Source organism: Hibiscus syriacus, unplaced genomic scaffold (assembly GCF_006381635.1).
Source record: "Hibiscus syriacus cultivar Baekdansim isolate YM2019G1 unplaced genomic scaffold, ASM638163v2 tig00110890_pilon, whole genome shotgun sequence".
Lineage (NCBI taxonomy): Eukaryota > Viridiplantae > Streptophyta > Magnoliopsida > Malvales > Malvaceae > Hibiscus > Hibiscus syriacus.
Window position 1 is genome coordinate 16511919 of NW_024062900.1, and position 15466 is coordinate 16527384.

Below are 15466 nucleotides of genomic sequence, written 5' to 3' on the forward strand. Positions count from 1 at the left end.
GTTGCTTTAATTAAATATGTATTTTTTTCATTTTAAATAATTCTTTACTAAATATTATCTTTATATATATATATATATAATTAGATATATTATTTTCAAATAATTGTTTTAATAAATATAGATGTTTATTTTTACTTATTTTATATATCTGTTTATTTATCATTGTTTAATTATTTTATTTTATTTATTTATCTCTGTTTAGTTTTATTTATTTGTCATGATTAATATTTCACATATTTTTATATATATCATTTTATTTCTGTTGCATTCATAAATCATGTGTCATAACCATTTTTAATTAAAAATTAAATTTAAAATAATTATGACTTTATTTTGGAAAATTTGGATTTTTGTTTGATTTGAAATTTGGAGTCTCCATCGACATTTGAGTTAGCTATGTTGAATACCTAAAAATGTCTTTTAAAATAATTTTAAGAAAAATCACTTAAAAGACAAAAATTGGTCTGAGTGTCACCAAAAATTCATTTTTCAGGATCCAAAAGTCTATTATGCATGGGAAATGATTAGCACCCCATAACGCCCAAAATCGGTACCTCGATTATACATTGTCGAAGTAGTAGAATTTTACAAATTTGAATTCAAAATTTAAATTACAATCCTTTTATTTCGACAAATTTTGAAGAATGAGTAAATCTATTTTAAAGCATTTGACTTGATGAACATGAATTAATCCATTCGATTTTATTTAAGAAGGATGTCTCCTTATTACGTAAATTAACAGAAATTGAAATCCAGTCATGTTGGACGTAATTTTGTTAACTTACGGCACAATGCAACATTGCCTTTAATTAATTTAGAAAACGAGAAAAACGAATAGCGACGATTTATGAATGTAACATTAATAAATGACATATATGGAATAGATGAAATATCAACACAATAAATAGATAAGATTAAGCAAAGATAAATAAATAAGATAACCAATGATAAATAAATAAATAAATACATATAATTAAATAAAAAATATTTATTTATTAAATAATTTCGTTGTACAAAAACAAGTAATCATACAAAACATTTATTTAAATGAATAATATATATCTAATTTACTTAATAAGAAACAACTAATATTAAAAAATATTTTATTTGAATAACCCTAGAAAAGACACTCATATTTTTAGAGGTCTCCCATAGGTTAATTGAACAACCAAACTTTTATAGATACTATAATATTAAAATGACGTTTTAATAAAGATAAAACATGTATGTAATAAAGTAAAATTAAAAAAGATGGTCGCCCTTAATAAAAATATATGTACATGTATCACTATGGGGCAACATTTATATATACGCATAAAATAAACATATGATGTAGTGATCAAGGTGAATAAACAGCGAAATCTAAAACTAAATACTAAAGCTGAAAGTTAACAATGGCAAAATTACGGATTCAGTAAATAAAACTAAATAAAGCTCTTAATTTAAATCAAATATATGAAAGAGTTAATTGAAAGAAAAGTAAATTAATCCACTAAAATAAAAATGTTAAGTAAAAATAATAATAATAAACCAACATGTACTTGGACGAAATAAAAAATAAACAAGCAAAATCGAAATAAATTAAAAGGCATTTAAACTGGTCAATGGACCAAATCGATATCATTTCAAAACTTGAAATATTACAAGCATGATTTTCAAAGTGACCAAATGAATACATAGCAGGCCTAAAAGGATCTAAAGCATAAATCACATATTTTAATGTATAATAAGCATGGATGACTAAATATAAATAATGAAAAATAAAGGATAAATGTGCAAGTAAATGAAAAATAAATAAACAACATGCTAATGGATCAAATGAACAAAAATAAACAAGGCATAAACGTGAACAATTAAAAAATTGTACTAAATTAAAATAAAATTAAAATAAGATACATTAATTTGAAAACAAACAAAACGAAAACTGGAAGGCCAAACAAATAGGATTAAATTGACTTAAAGTATAAATAAGACAACTTTGAACATGTAACAAGAAAAGAGGACTAAATCAGAATAAATAAAAGTTACAGGGGGTCATTGGGATATTGATTCATAAAATAAGACAAGCATTAAACTAAGAACAGTGACAAAATTTAAATAAATATAAACTTTACTACTCCAAAACGTAAAATATGGTGACTAAAATATAATTTCAGCTAAAAACAAAGCTTGGAATCAGGGCATTAACCATTCCATTTAGTGACTAAAAACGAATGTTACAAATATTGCATGGCTTCTCATGCGATTATCCTAAAAATTGGCTTGCAGCACTCCTTCCCCTAAACGACCGCGTTTGGGAGTAGATTTAAAATTATATTTTAGGGTTCAGAAATCCTAAAACATAATGTTCTTTCCCCATATTTTTTACGTGTCGCCTCTCTCCTGTCTATTCTCTCTTCCTCTCATCTCTTCTCACGAGAGAAGGCCATGTAAAGCTCATGGCCACCGCCGTGATCGGCATTGGTGATCGTCAAAATGAACCCAAACGAAACCTTGTGATTTCTCGTCCTTTCAGTTGTTGAAAACGCCGGTTGAGCCCTCAATGGAAGGATATCGAAGGTGGTCTTTAAGAAGATGGGTAAGTTTTCTTCTTTCCTTTCTTTTTCGATTTTTTTTGTTTCGTTGTTCTCCCTCCCTTTTTGTTTTGGTTGTTGCTTCTCTTAAATCAATGTTTGGTTTGGTGAGGCTAGGTCGTAGGGATGATGGCTATGGCTCCGGAAAATTCGGTCCCGAGTTTCCCGGGATTGGTTTGGTTGATTTTTATTTTTTTTGGTTTTGATTGATTTGTTATCTTCTCTCTTTCACTGTGTTGTTGAGGTGATGATGGTGGAACGACGTTGGAATCGGCTCTGCGGCGACTGCTTCGGTTGACAGTGGCGGCGGCGCAACTCCATCGGCGGCGGCGGCAGGAACATGGAATCTTTAGGTGTTGGTTTGGCTAGGGTTTGGTTTTGGGCTCATGATTGTGATTTGTTGGGCCTACAAAAGTATAAATATAAATGCATTAATAATATTAATAATAATAAAATAATAAAAAAGGTCGACGAAAATTGGTTATTACATCATGCATTTGTTATTTCGCTTTCAAATTCAATGTTGTTATTGGTTCGTAGGTTAACAAAATTAAGTCCAATATAACTAAATTTTAATTTTCGTTCATGTAGTAATGGAACATCCTTTTAAATAAAATTGAGTGAATCAAATCACTTTTATAGAATCAACTATTTTATAAATAAATTTATTCTTTTTAAAATTTATAGAAATTAAGAGGATGGTAACTTAAATTTTGAGTTCAAGTATGTAAAATTTCATCATTTAAATAACGTATAATCGAGGGTACTAATTTGGGTATTGTGCGAGTGTTTATCTTTTCTCATTCGTAATTGATTTTTGAATCCTCAAAACGAATTTATAGTAATATGTAGATTAATTTTTGTCTTAAAAAATAATTTTTTTTAAAATAATTTCAAAAGAAAAATTTTATCTTAAAAATGATTTTTTTAAAAATTGTTTTAAAAAATATGTTTAGGTATTCGACATACCTAATCTAAAAATCAATGACAACTCTTAAATCAATTTTAAATTTTAAATTATAAATTAAACAAAAATCTACATTTTCCATAATAAAATCATAATTATTTTAAATTAATTTATTTATAAAAAATGGTTTTGACAAGATATATATCTTGAACCGCGTTCTAACAAGATGGTCCCACAACCCATGATGAACCCCTCTTCATTTTATATATACATAATCTAATGAAAACATCAAGTGGTAACTAATCAAGTTCAAACCTATCTTATGTACAATATACCAGCACATACACAAGTTCTTGCAAAGATTTTGATATTCTTAAAGCTTGATAATGCCACTAAAACACCATATTATTTCAAATATGTTTCATCATCTTCATGATGCAAGTTATTCAACAAACTAATCCCGCAATTCATTACATTAACACTAGCTCCGTCGAATGAAAGTTGCAGTTCAAGAGTAAGAAAAGCCGGTTCGAATCAGATATATATATAATCCAACCCTATTATTGGATCCGACAACAGCCTTTGCTCTTTATTTGAGCAGAGGCCTGTTGTCTTACAAACGGGGCACAGGTTTTTTAGCATTAACCACTGTTTGATGCAGTTTGTGTGGAAGTCATGTCCACAATCTAGTATCCCGGTATCCCCATCTGCGTATTCTTCCTGCCATTGTTGAAGTTCGGACAAGTTAAACGAGACTTTAAATTTAACAGCTATGATGAACGAATTTCTACTGTCGTCTAGTTTTGTACCTGACAGATACAACATGGTTCCAATTCTTGGGTGGATTGTGTCGTGGTGGATGAATGCCTTTTCTGTTTCATCAACTTCAGAATGGTTTCCTCGTTTAGTCCGGTGCTAACATCTCCGATGCGTTCTTCTAATGCCAACAATTCCTAGTGTTCCATTAGCAATGTGAGAAGAATAGCCTCCAATGTGAAGTGATTGAACGAAAATACAGCAATCCCTTTTTACCTCATAAGACATGTTATCAACATCGAGGCGCATGTCTCTATGTCTGTCATATGTTTCGGCCATACCATGATATATGAACGGATCGAACATCATATATAATCCTGAAAGGGTATCACACAAAGACAAACAAATTATTTTCAGACAACAGAGTAACTTTCTATGCTTTCTACACGGGCGCTCCACTAATAGAGCTCTTTATCTCTCAATTCGTGGGAACCTGTTAACAAAGAATTCAGAAATGTATGCAATGTGAACATAAAAAACCACATCAATAGCGTGTCCAACAGAGTGGATGCAATCTAGTTACTGATCTACAGAACAAACTTTCCATGCACCAAATTATCCGATAATATTCTTTTTAAAAACCATCTGACAGATTATTCAAGACTAAGCTAGTAACATAAGGAGAAACTGTTCTCGATAATGAGAATCTACTCTAGAATACTGCATCATCCCAACTAATGAAATAACGCCAATAAAGAATAATAATTAATGTATTTCCTAGGACAGGATTGGAAACTTAGTAGCTTCGAGCAGTTAGATGGCATTGGTGCAAATGTTTCTCTGTAGTAATTGGAGATATTTGTGCTGATGTGCGGAAACAATATAATTTTTCACAAAAATCATAAGTTATTGAACAGCTCCTACGGCAGTGTTGTATTTGAGAGGACGTGGTACAAGGAAAAGTCAATTTATGGGAAAGGATATGAATTGCAAAGAAACCATACAACCTATTGGTGAAACTCTAAAATCATTATAGTCAATGTAGCTAAAGGGGATAAAATCTATGCTTAAACATAAACATTTCATGAATCAAAAACCAAACCTCAATTCGTAAGTTCTCCCCTCTGCGCATGGCATTCAAGACTTGGCGTATCTGATACATGGAGAAGAAAATGAGCAGTAAGGAATTAGAATAATTTCTTATGTTCAATTGCCATTATAGGGGAATAATTTACTGGTGCATATCTTTTATCTCAAAATTTAATCAGTCGGCTTCTGTAGTAGGCATTATTTTCTGAAACGTGACAAATTAACAAGCTTTATTGAGACACCCTCATAACTTAATTAAATATTAAGCAGTGATAGCACATTACATGTTAACTGCATTGATTAATTCTGAAAGTTGCCATGATACCCAGTATGAAATGACAAGGGCACAAAGTCTTATCACAAAATAAGCTTACGATTTGTGATGAGGTGGATCAAAGTTTTAGATAAAACGAACACCTACAAACTGATAATCCGGGGAGAATGTCAAATACGAAAAATAGAAAGAAAACGGTTCAATATAACATATATGGATAAATAAAGGTACTTACAAATATCCTACTCAAAATGAATTTGTGAAGACCATTAAATATGAAATGCCAAAAACACAAACAATATTATTAACAATTTAGAAATCAACTAATCTTCCAAGAATTAAATTTATGGTTTTGAGTTTGTCAGTACAAGTAGATAAACCATACGTGTGAATGCATGCTGTGGATTAAGTTTATATGCATATAAACACTACTAGTTACATCCATTATCTGGAAAGCCAAATTTGTTACTGTTACATGAAAGCAAACCTTATTCAGGAAGCCCGAGAAATAAATGTACAGAGATAACGAAGTTAAAATATAGAAAAAGACCTTCAGAAACAAACGTCAGATATTAGCTGGTGTCTCCCTTCGATGTCAGCAGCCAAAGCTCGCAATGAGTGGGGCATCCCAAGGACATCATCATCATGTCTCTCCAATATGATTGCCGACCTAGGATAAGGTTGATTGTTACCTAGAATGTTTGATCCAGATGGCACAACAGTATCTTGTGAGGAAGCAGAAGGGCCTGAAGACAATGATGGAAAATGGCCACTACGACCACCAGGTTCAGAATCAATTGGAGGAAATAAAGACAACGGAGCAAAATCTGATAGCCTTAATGGTGGGCTGCGAGAAGGAATCCAGGCATGAGTGGGCAACGGATGGTTACTTGAACTACGCCCAGGTTGACTAAAAGATGGCATACCTCCAGACTTGCTAATATTTCTGGAAGCCAAATTCCAATGTGTTGGTTCTTGTGCTACATTTCTCATCTCAGTGGCTGGTACAAGCATGGGATGTTCTGTATTGTTTCTTGGGATATTTCTTATGTTTGGTTCGTCCCATAATGCAGCAGCTCTCTCCCCAAAATTAGTAGAACTTGGGGGGTTGGCAGTTCTTAAACTGGAAGCACCATTCCAAGGGAAAGGATTCACATTTCGTGGCACAACAGAAGTGGTCCTAATATGAGGTTGTGTAGGCACAGAACTAGAATTTCCAGCTGTCGCCCCGGGGGATCTCAAGTCTAAAGAGTCACCAAACGGGGCAGCTCTAGAGTGAACAGGAGATCCAAAACTGGAATCCCCAGCAACCGCAGTTGACGATAAACTATATGGTAAAAGTAAAGATTCTTGTTGGTATCCTGCATTTTCTCCTCTTACAGTAGAAGTAAATTCATCACGAATTGCTCCTCTCGTACCAAGCCCAACTCTTGGATTCGGCTGACCAGGGGGACCAACATTAAGGAAATTCCAAGAGGGTGTCGATAAACTCAAACTGCTAGAAGCATCATTACGAGAAGGACCAGCATGCCATGCAGCATTTTCTATTTGTTGAAAAGAGTTTGAAGTATCAGCAGAATAAGACTGTCCAGAAGTACCTTCAAGGACCTTCCTTTTGCAGGATAAACCCCAACTGCCCAAAGATGAACCAGAACCATCAATATTTTCCTCCCCCACATGATTAGAGCTTCCAGATGAACTACCAACGTTATCGGAAGAAACACTGGCATTAGATATGTGTTCTCTTTCTAGTCCAACCGAGTTGTGAACATTGAGACCTATACCACTTCTCATGCCTGACCTTCCATTACTACTGCTGCTAATAAACCCTTCATTTAGATTCACATTTTGTGGGCTATGATTAGAGCTTGAAACTTGCAAAAATATGGGTCCACTCTGGACCTGATTGCCACTTCGACCATTATTCAGTATCCCATGAAAAATGGCATTTTCTGGTTCAATCCGCCTTTCTTCTGACCTTGGAACAACATGAGCACCATAAGAAGGCCAATGACACTCGATTTTTGTTCTATCATCATTGAGCTGGTGATTTAGAACATCCTGCATCACCTCGTTTTGCATTCTCGATCTAGAGCTTGGTTCACTAGAACTCCAGCCACTAAACCTCTGAACATTGGGAGTAGTAGTGTTTCCATGCATTGTCCCAGCGGAAGACACTGCATAATTGGCTAACCGATTTTCCACAGGATACAGGATGTTATGCAAAGAATTCAGTTGACCAATACTCGTGTCATTGGGATTAGATCCCTCATCAATGTTAACACTTTCAGGAAAGGAGTCAATGGTGCCCCCCTGACCTTGCATCAGGGAAGATATATTCCAAATATGTCAGAGACGCTACATATTATTCCCAATTTCAAACAAATGTCCACTCAAGCTCCCATTTCTCAGGTCAAAATATGAAATGGGCCTCAAGTTCGGACTGTAGTTGAAATCTGAAAAGATAAACACGATATCCACATTCATATTTCAGTTATAAAAAAGGGAGGGAGAGAGGCCATCCAATGCATGCAGAAGAATAATAATAAAAAACTATAGTGCAAACTTAGCATACAAAATAATTTCATAACTTGCCGAGTTATTTAGATTTACCCGGTTACATATGTCCACAAGTGAAAGCCCCAACCAGTAAGCACCTTGAACCCAAAAGAAATAACTACGAGACAACAGATATTGATTTTTGAGAGGAAGTGCAGGCAAGAACAATAAAAAAGGGGGAGAGAGGCCATCCAATGCATGCAGAAGAATAATAATAAAAAACTATAGTGCAAACTTAGCATACAAAATAATTTCATAACTTGCCGAGTTATTTAGATTTACCGGTTACATATGTCCACAAGTGAAAGCCCCAACCAGTAAGCACCTTGAACCCAAAAGAAATAACTACGAGACAACAGATATTGATTTTTGAGAGGAAGTGCAGGCAAGAACAACTTTAAGTTACATTGCATACAACGTGATATCCTAATAGTTCAACTAGATCAAAACTAAGGTATGAATATTGGTCTATCAAGAAAACAAAGAAAAATGAATACCAACAGTTCTAGTTTAAAAAATGCCAGGTCAACTAGAGATCAAGATACGAACTGATATTTGCTGGCAGTCTCACATGCAACATAGATTACACACAGGATTCTAGGTTAAACTATGAGTAAGAACCGCACACGTGAAAATGCACTGGAGCATGTGCGAAACAAAGTTTATGTTTAACAGTACACAGCTACTCCATTTTTTGGGTACAATTGATAATTGGGGAATGCAGGAAGGTATGCTAGGGGATTGAACCCCAGCTCTCGTGTCACTAGGCCAAGTGGAAAATCAAGGCAATTGTAACTATATTCAAAATCACTCGATCAAGTGCAAAATCACAAAGCTTTATAACAACCCATTCACATTAAGTGCAGATCAAGTATTCAAATTCACAGCATCGTCAGTCATGACCAAATGGAAACAAATTAGGGCATGCAATTGCTACTAGCCTACAACTCAAGTACCACTTTCTCAATCTTTCCATGCATTGACATCCATAACTAGCTGCAAGCTAGCAGATGAAAAAAGAAACTATGGATGAACGCCAAAACAAAAGTAACATCGGATAGAACAGCATCAAAATAAATTATTACGCCCAATTAAAATTGAAAAAGGAAATTAACAAACAACCCAACATGGGTCGACCACGATCCCACCTGTAAATTCAAAATAAAGTAAATGACCATAAAATTAGCAACAAAACGATCTTGAAAAGCAAACTATTTTCAATCATTAAAATGACTATATATTATCTATGGGAAAAACTCACCTGGATTAAGAGAAATGCCTGAAAAAGAAAACCGCGACGATGAAACGCAAATCATTAGAGGAAAACAAATCGGGTCTTGGAGTTTAAAAGGGCATTAATAGAAATGGATTTTAAGGAGGGGAATCATCTTTCTTTTTTGGGGGAGTTTATAGACTTTTTCTTTTTTCTTTTTTTTTTTTTGCTCTCTCCTCCTCCTTGTTATTTTGCTCTGTGTTCAAAGGATCTTATTTATGATGAAAAATAAAATGAAAATAATGAAAATAGGACAAAACCGAATCACTGAAAAAATGGATGAGATGATGATCCGAGAGAGACGGAGGAAAGAGAACACAATATTAAAAATAAAAATAAAGGGTAAAGTATAGTAATGGTCACTGAATTTTCTGACACTTGCATTTAGGTCCTCTAACTTTTAAAACTTGTAATACAGTCCTCTAATATTTAGTCCGTTTACAATATGGTCTCCGACGTAACCGGCCGTTTGACGCAGTTACACTGTCGTTAGTACGTTTGCAATATGGTCACTGAACTTTTCAGGCACTTGTATTTAGGTTCTCAACTTTTAAAACTTGCAATACAATCCTCAATTCCATTTTAAACCCCAAATTCATTTTCGATCTCGAATTTCCTTTTTCGCTTCTCTCTTCTCATTTCTAGCGCAACTTTTCAGTCGGGGATGCATGAGAAATTCTAATCTAACTTTGAATTATGTAGAGGTGTTGACTTGAATAAGGGTCAATTGAGAGAAAACACGATCAAGGGACTATTGGGACCATCAATAATTCAAGGTGTAATGTTAGATACATGTCATCTGAGGTGAAGCATAGATGTTCGATGAAATTCTTGTGAAAAAATAGGGTTAGAAATGCAGTGTTGACAAATACTACTAAGATGAACTAAGTATCATTGTTGAAAGTCACCAACAAAGTTGGAATTATTTTGTATAAATGACATATAATAATTTCTTAGTTAAATCCTTGTTGTAATATCCCAAAACTGGGGTGGTGGATAAAATGTAAATTTTAAAAACTTTGCGCTCAATTTTGAAACAAGTTAAAAGTTCAGGGACTTAATTAGAGAATTTTGATGTTGGATTGATTAACAAAGTTGGAAAGCTGAGAGGGTATAATGGTCATTTCATAAGGAATATTTTTATTTTCCTTTATATAGGATATAAACACGTGGAAATGGGATAAAAGGAAAGAAAAGTTTGGAGACTTGGTTCTCTTCTTCTCTCTCGTTGCCGCGAGTTTCATTTTAAAGGTGAGTTTTAGTAAAATGATTATTTCTTGAGTTTTAGGCTTAGTTTTGATTCTTGGTGTGTTAAGAAAGCTTAATTAGAGATTAAAATGTGTTGAAACTCAAAGATGAATGAGTTATGAAGGATTAAATATGAAGAGTTTTTAAGTGAACTGATGAAGAAGAAGTTATAAACGAATTTTTAAGTCATATTTGACTTTTCAATGATCTAATTAAGAAGTTAGAAGTAATAGAAGTGAATTAAGAACATGTTGGAAATTTAGTAAAATACTTGGTTTCAAGAATTAAGATGAGTTATTAAAGATGATGATAGGTTATATGGATATAAGATGATTTGAATAAGTGTAGTTAAGCTTAAAGGGTTAAAAGGAGGTTATGGTAGAAGAATTAAGTAAGTTTGGTAAGATTTTCGGGTTAAAGAAGTGTATTCTGGGCAAGGGGTATCGATATTGTTCATCCAGTACCGATACTTCAAAGAGAAAATGAGTGCTAATTGAAGCATGAGTATCAATACTGGTTGAATGAGTATCGATACCATAAGGCACAAATCTATAAATTGTTTTAAGAGTATCGATACCAAAGGATTAATATCGATACTGGGGGTATCGATATCATCTAGCAAGTATCGATACCAGTTTGAAATAAGGATGGAAGAATTGAAATTGGGTATCGATACCGTGGAAGGGTATCGATACTACAAGCATAGAGGTATCGGTACTGTACTTGTAGTACCGATACTACTTGAGCTGGAATTTAGAGATTAGTTCTTTGATTAGCTTGCAATAGTAAATGTCTTTGCAAGTAATTCGAATTCCAATATTTATTGGATTATGTATTCGTGTAGATAACGATCGAGAGCAAAGTCCAGATAAGTCGACCAAGTAATAGTCATCGAGAAAGAGATAAGATATCAACATTGACTAGTGAGGCCATGTGAGTGCATATTAGTTAATATATGATGTTTGATGGAAATAAGACTTGTGATAAGTTTATTTTCCATTTTAGATCATAAGAATATGAGTGTATGTGTCACATGTTATTACATGAGTTACATGATACACTATGTATGTTAAATTATATAATTGAATTATATGATTGTGTGAGAAAGGATATGAACTATATGAAAACATGATTATGAGATAAGCCATATGATTATGAGCTATGTGATAAGAAGTTTTGTGATTAAATGATCAAGAGATATAAGCCTTGTGATATGTGAATTATATGGAAATCATTTATATGTAAGTGAACTACGTGACTATGTGAATATGTGATAAATATAAAAGATAATGCCTATGTTATGTGACATGAGAGCAAGAGGTATAGTTGGCATGCCAAGAGTCGAGGGTTCTACGTGGTCCTTCGGGACATATATGTAATCATTTGGAACATATATGCGGTACTTCGATACACCTATTTGGTCCATTAGAATATGTATGTGGTCCTTAAGGAGTGGTCCTTCGGGACATATATGTGATATGTGGTCCTTCGGGACATCTATGTGGTCCTTCGGGACATTTCTACGCGGTTCTTCGGGACAAATTCATATGCCACTAGTGGGACCTTATACGAGCTGTGGTGACAGTATATGTGCACAACCTATATGTACTCACATATCTATAGATCTCACATGTGTACATGAGCTAATAAAGAGATAATATAAATAAACTTGGTATGATGTTATGTGTTTCCTTATGAAATGATATATGTATTATATGATGTATATGTTGTTATAATATGAAAGGTATTATGTGAATCATATGAAGTTGGGTGTATTGTGTGAATGAATCATATGATAGTTAAGAATGTTAAGTACAAGAATATATGACTAAGAAATATGAATGATAATAAAGATAAGAAAATGAGGTTAATGATGATACTGACAAGATAAGTAAATGTATACAATTGACTCTATGTAGATGTGATATTATTTTGTGTGATATCATTGATATGAAATTTTCATGCATTGTTAATTAGTTAGAGTTTCGTGATACATTTTATTTTGCCTCACTAAGTAATAAACTTAACGTGTGAATGTTTCACACGTAGGTTTCAAAAAGATTAAGGATAAAGACATGTCAGCCTCTCATTTCCGAAGATCAGATCAGAAAAAGTTTTGAAACATGTGTATGTGTTTATTAAAAGTAGTTGACATGTAATTAATGTTTTGAATTATATATATGCTCTGATATGTTTTGCAAAACCAATTGATTTTAATTAATGTAATATATTCATTTTCTTGAAATGTGAAGTTAAATTTGAGCTAATTTGTAAGGAAAAACGTTTGAAAAGTCAATGTGACACCTCGGACTCGGATTCGCTTCGGATACTAGTTGGGGGTGTTACACTTGTGGTTAAAGATTTTCCAATAGATGATCAAATATAATGAAATCCCAAACAGTGCCTTCACCTCTCAGTCTCTTTTGCTTACATGCACTCTCATTTGGTTTTGTTCTTCACTTTTCCGCCATGTAAAATTGTAAACCCAATCAGTGCTCTGTCTTTCATCTTTTTATTTACAAATAAAAAATGGAGGAATTGTTGAGTTAATCGATCGATAGAATTGGCCAAGAGGGGGCTGAATTGGCAATAAAAATTTTGGTGGAAGCTTTTGCAGAAAATTGAAAATATTTGCACAACGATTTAGAGTGGTTCGACTTTCTCAACCAAAGTCTACGTCCACTACCTTAGCTATCCACACTAAGGATTTTCCAACAAATTCACTAATTTGTTCTTTCTTTTGAGGTCAAAGAGTAACCTTACAACTCCCTCAAGAATTATACCCCAAATTCTTGAGCACACTCTTTTTCAAAGAGAAATATACAAATTTGCAAACTTACAAGAAAAACCTCACAAGGTAGATTGTTTGCACAATTCTAGAACAGAGAAAGAACACTCAAGGATAAATACAATAGAGCAAAAACGGTGTTCTTGAAAGCACAATGAATATTGAATGAAAAATAGGCTTGAAGTGCTCAAACAATGAGTTTGATGCTTTCTCTTTGATTCTCTCTCAATTCTTGATAATTGTTGTTTCTTGTTGTTGATCAATGGCTTCTAAGCTTGTTTAAATATTCCTTCAATTGATTCTGAACGTTGGGGATGATTTGTGGAGTCAATGGAGCCGTTTTAGTGTGAAATCAATTAATAAAACATCTTAGAGCGTGGGGGGAATCGATACCCCCTCATAGGGAATCAGATCCCTAAGTGTAAAATTCAAATATTTCAACCGTTGATCAGGGGGAATCGGTACCCCTTTGGGGGGAATCGGTTCCCTATGAGCATTCTGTTTTTCTCGGAGCCAAACCATTCAGGGGGAATCGGTTCCCTCTGGACAATCTGGAATTTTTGGCTTTGAAATGGTTCGAAATACTTTGTAAAATTGTTTTGAAATTATTTTAAGATTAAAACTTAATTTTACACTTGAGTAAGGATTAAAAATGCATTTGAAAGATTTGGAGTAATATTTTGATATTCGAATAATTATATCAAATATACTTAGAAAATCTTTTGGAAAAATCTTAAAATTCATTTAAATTAATTTGTTATATCGAAATATCAAAACGTTTTCAACAATCTCCCCCTTTTTGATATAACAAAACATTTTATTAATTTTAATATTTTGAAATCAAGTTTGAAATTACTCCCCCTTACTCTAACACTTCTCCCCTTTAAAAACACAAACACTTTAATATTTCCCCCCTTTTTGTTAAATCAAAAAGACATTTAAAAGATTTTAAACAAGTCTTTGAAAAACAATTAGTCAATTGATAACTAAATATAGCGTAAGCTGTTAAGATCATAATCAAGAGAAAGTTTAGCCATTAGTTCCGTAATTCAATATTCATAAATAATGTGAAATGACAAAAATTGGTCATAATGCAACTAATATGTAAATGATGCAAAAATAAACATTAAGCTCAAAATGAAAGTTAAAACCAAACCAAATATATAAGCATGCAAGTTCAAATATCCAATTATCCAACAAATACATCCAAAATAAAACAATCCATGAACATCAAAATATTTCACAATTCAAAGTTCTGAGTTCGGGATGATAAATCCATTGGCCCATTTCCTTATCCTTTTTCCATCTTTCTTTCTTCAAGAAAGTAAGATTGATTTGGTTTTGAAGAGGGATTAGAATATCAGAAGAGACCCTAAGACCGAGTTTGATAAACAAATTACTAAAGAGACAACTATAAACCAAGGTTTCTATATTCTTGGAAGGAATAGTGTTTATGGAAACTCACTAAAGATGATCTGTGGCAGATTAATCTTTTTTTTATGTTGGATACAGTATATCCACCATATATCTATATTCCTAAGGGAGGAGTACCTATCTTCGGATGGTCTAAACCACCAAGAGATCATATAATGAAAGAATCTATCACGATAAGTTCTTAGGGTACTTTCACTATCCTTAGACTTAAAGGGTGAATCCACAGTCTCTTTTTCATTAAACCTGAGTTATCTAGTCCAAAATGGGTAGCGATTGTGCCGGAGTCAATAAAAATGAATTGTCCTAAAAGATAAGATCGAATTCCTATAATTTCAAAGGCGCTCGTTTTGGACACATACCACATTGGAATAGAAAAATGCAGACTAATTGATGATAAACCAAAGGTTTGAGTTTAAAGAGTTTATCAAACTTCTAGGATTTAAGAGTAGATAGATATTGAAAGTCCATATCTTATATAGCTTGGATCGAAGGGATACATTCTTCCCGGATTTTGTATGACTCAAAACAAGTATGGTACCCATGATATAGATCTTGTCTACGACCA

The 15466-nt window shown here is 33.2% G+C and overlaps 1 protein-coding gene across 3 annotated transcripts; it reads right to left on the reverse strand.

Annotated features, from left to right (window-relative positions):
- Positions 1-3867: 3867 nt before the first annotated feature.
- LOC120144883 (E3 ubiquitin-protein ligase MBR2-like) lies at positions 3868-9725 on the reverse strand. 3 transcript variants are annotated; one of them, XM_039158848.1, is made up of 6 exons: positions 9420-9725; positions 6164-8055; positions 5338-5389; positions 4513-4610; positions 4290-4433; positions 3868-4200 (listed from the first exon to the last, which is right to left on the reverse strand). In XM_039158848.1, the coding sequence occupies exons 2-6, from the start codon at positions 7922-7924 to the stop codon at positions 4015-4017; spliced, it is 2241 nt and encodes a 746-aa protein (XP_039014779.1). In that variant the 5' UTR covers positions 7925-8055; positions 9420-9725; the 3' UTR covers positions 3868-4014. The 3 variants fall into 3 exon arrangements, 1 of the variants encoding a protein (XP_039014779.1); XR_005518079.1 differs by lacking the exon at positions 3868-4200 and having other exon boundaries at positions 4318-4433; positions 4513-4613; positions 5339-5389; XR_005518080.1 differs by lacking the exons at positions 3868-4200; positions 9420-9725 and adding an exon at positions 8213-8303 and having other exon boundaries at positions 4318-4433; positions 4513-4613; positions 5339-5389.
- Between the last annotated feature and the right edge of the window lie 5741 nt (positions 9726-15466).

Excerpts from the sequence above, each read along its gene's own strand:
- LOC120144883 (XM_039158848.1), bottom strand. The coding sequence starts at position 7,924 with ATGCAAGGTCAGGGGGGCACCATTGACTCCTTTCCTGAAAGTGTTAAC. Across the intron at positions 4,611-5,337 it reads GGAGAACTTACGAATTGAGG|TATATATGATGTTCGATCCG; the intron begins TTTGGTTTTTGA and ends CCCTTTCAGGAT. Across the intron at positions 4,201-4,289 it reads AACCATGTTGTATCTGTCAG|GAAGAATACGCAGATGGGGA; the intron begins GTACAAAACTAG and ends CAACAATGGCAG.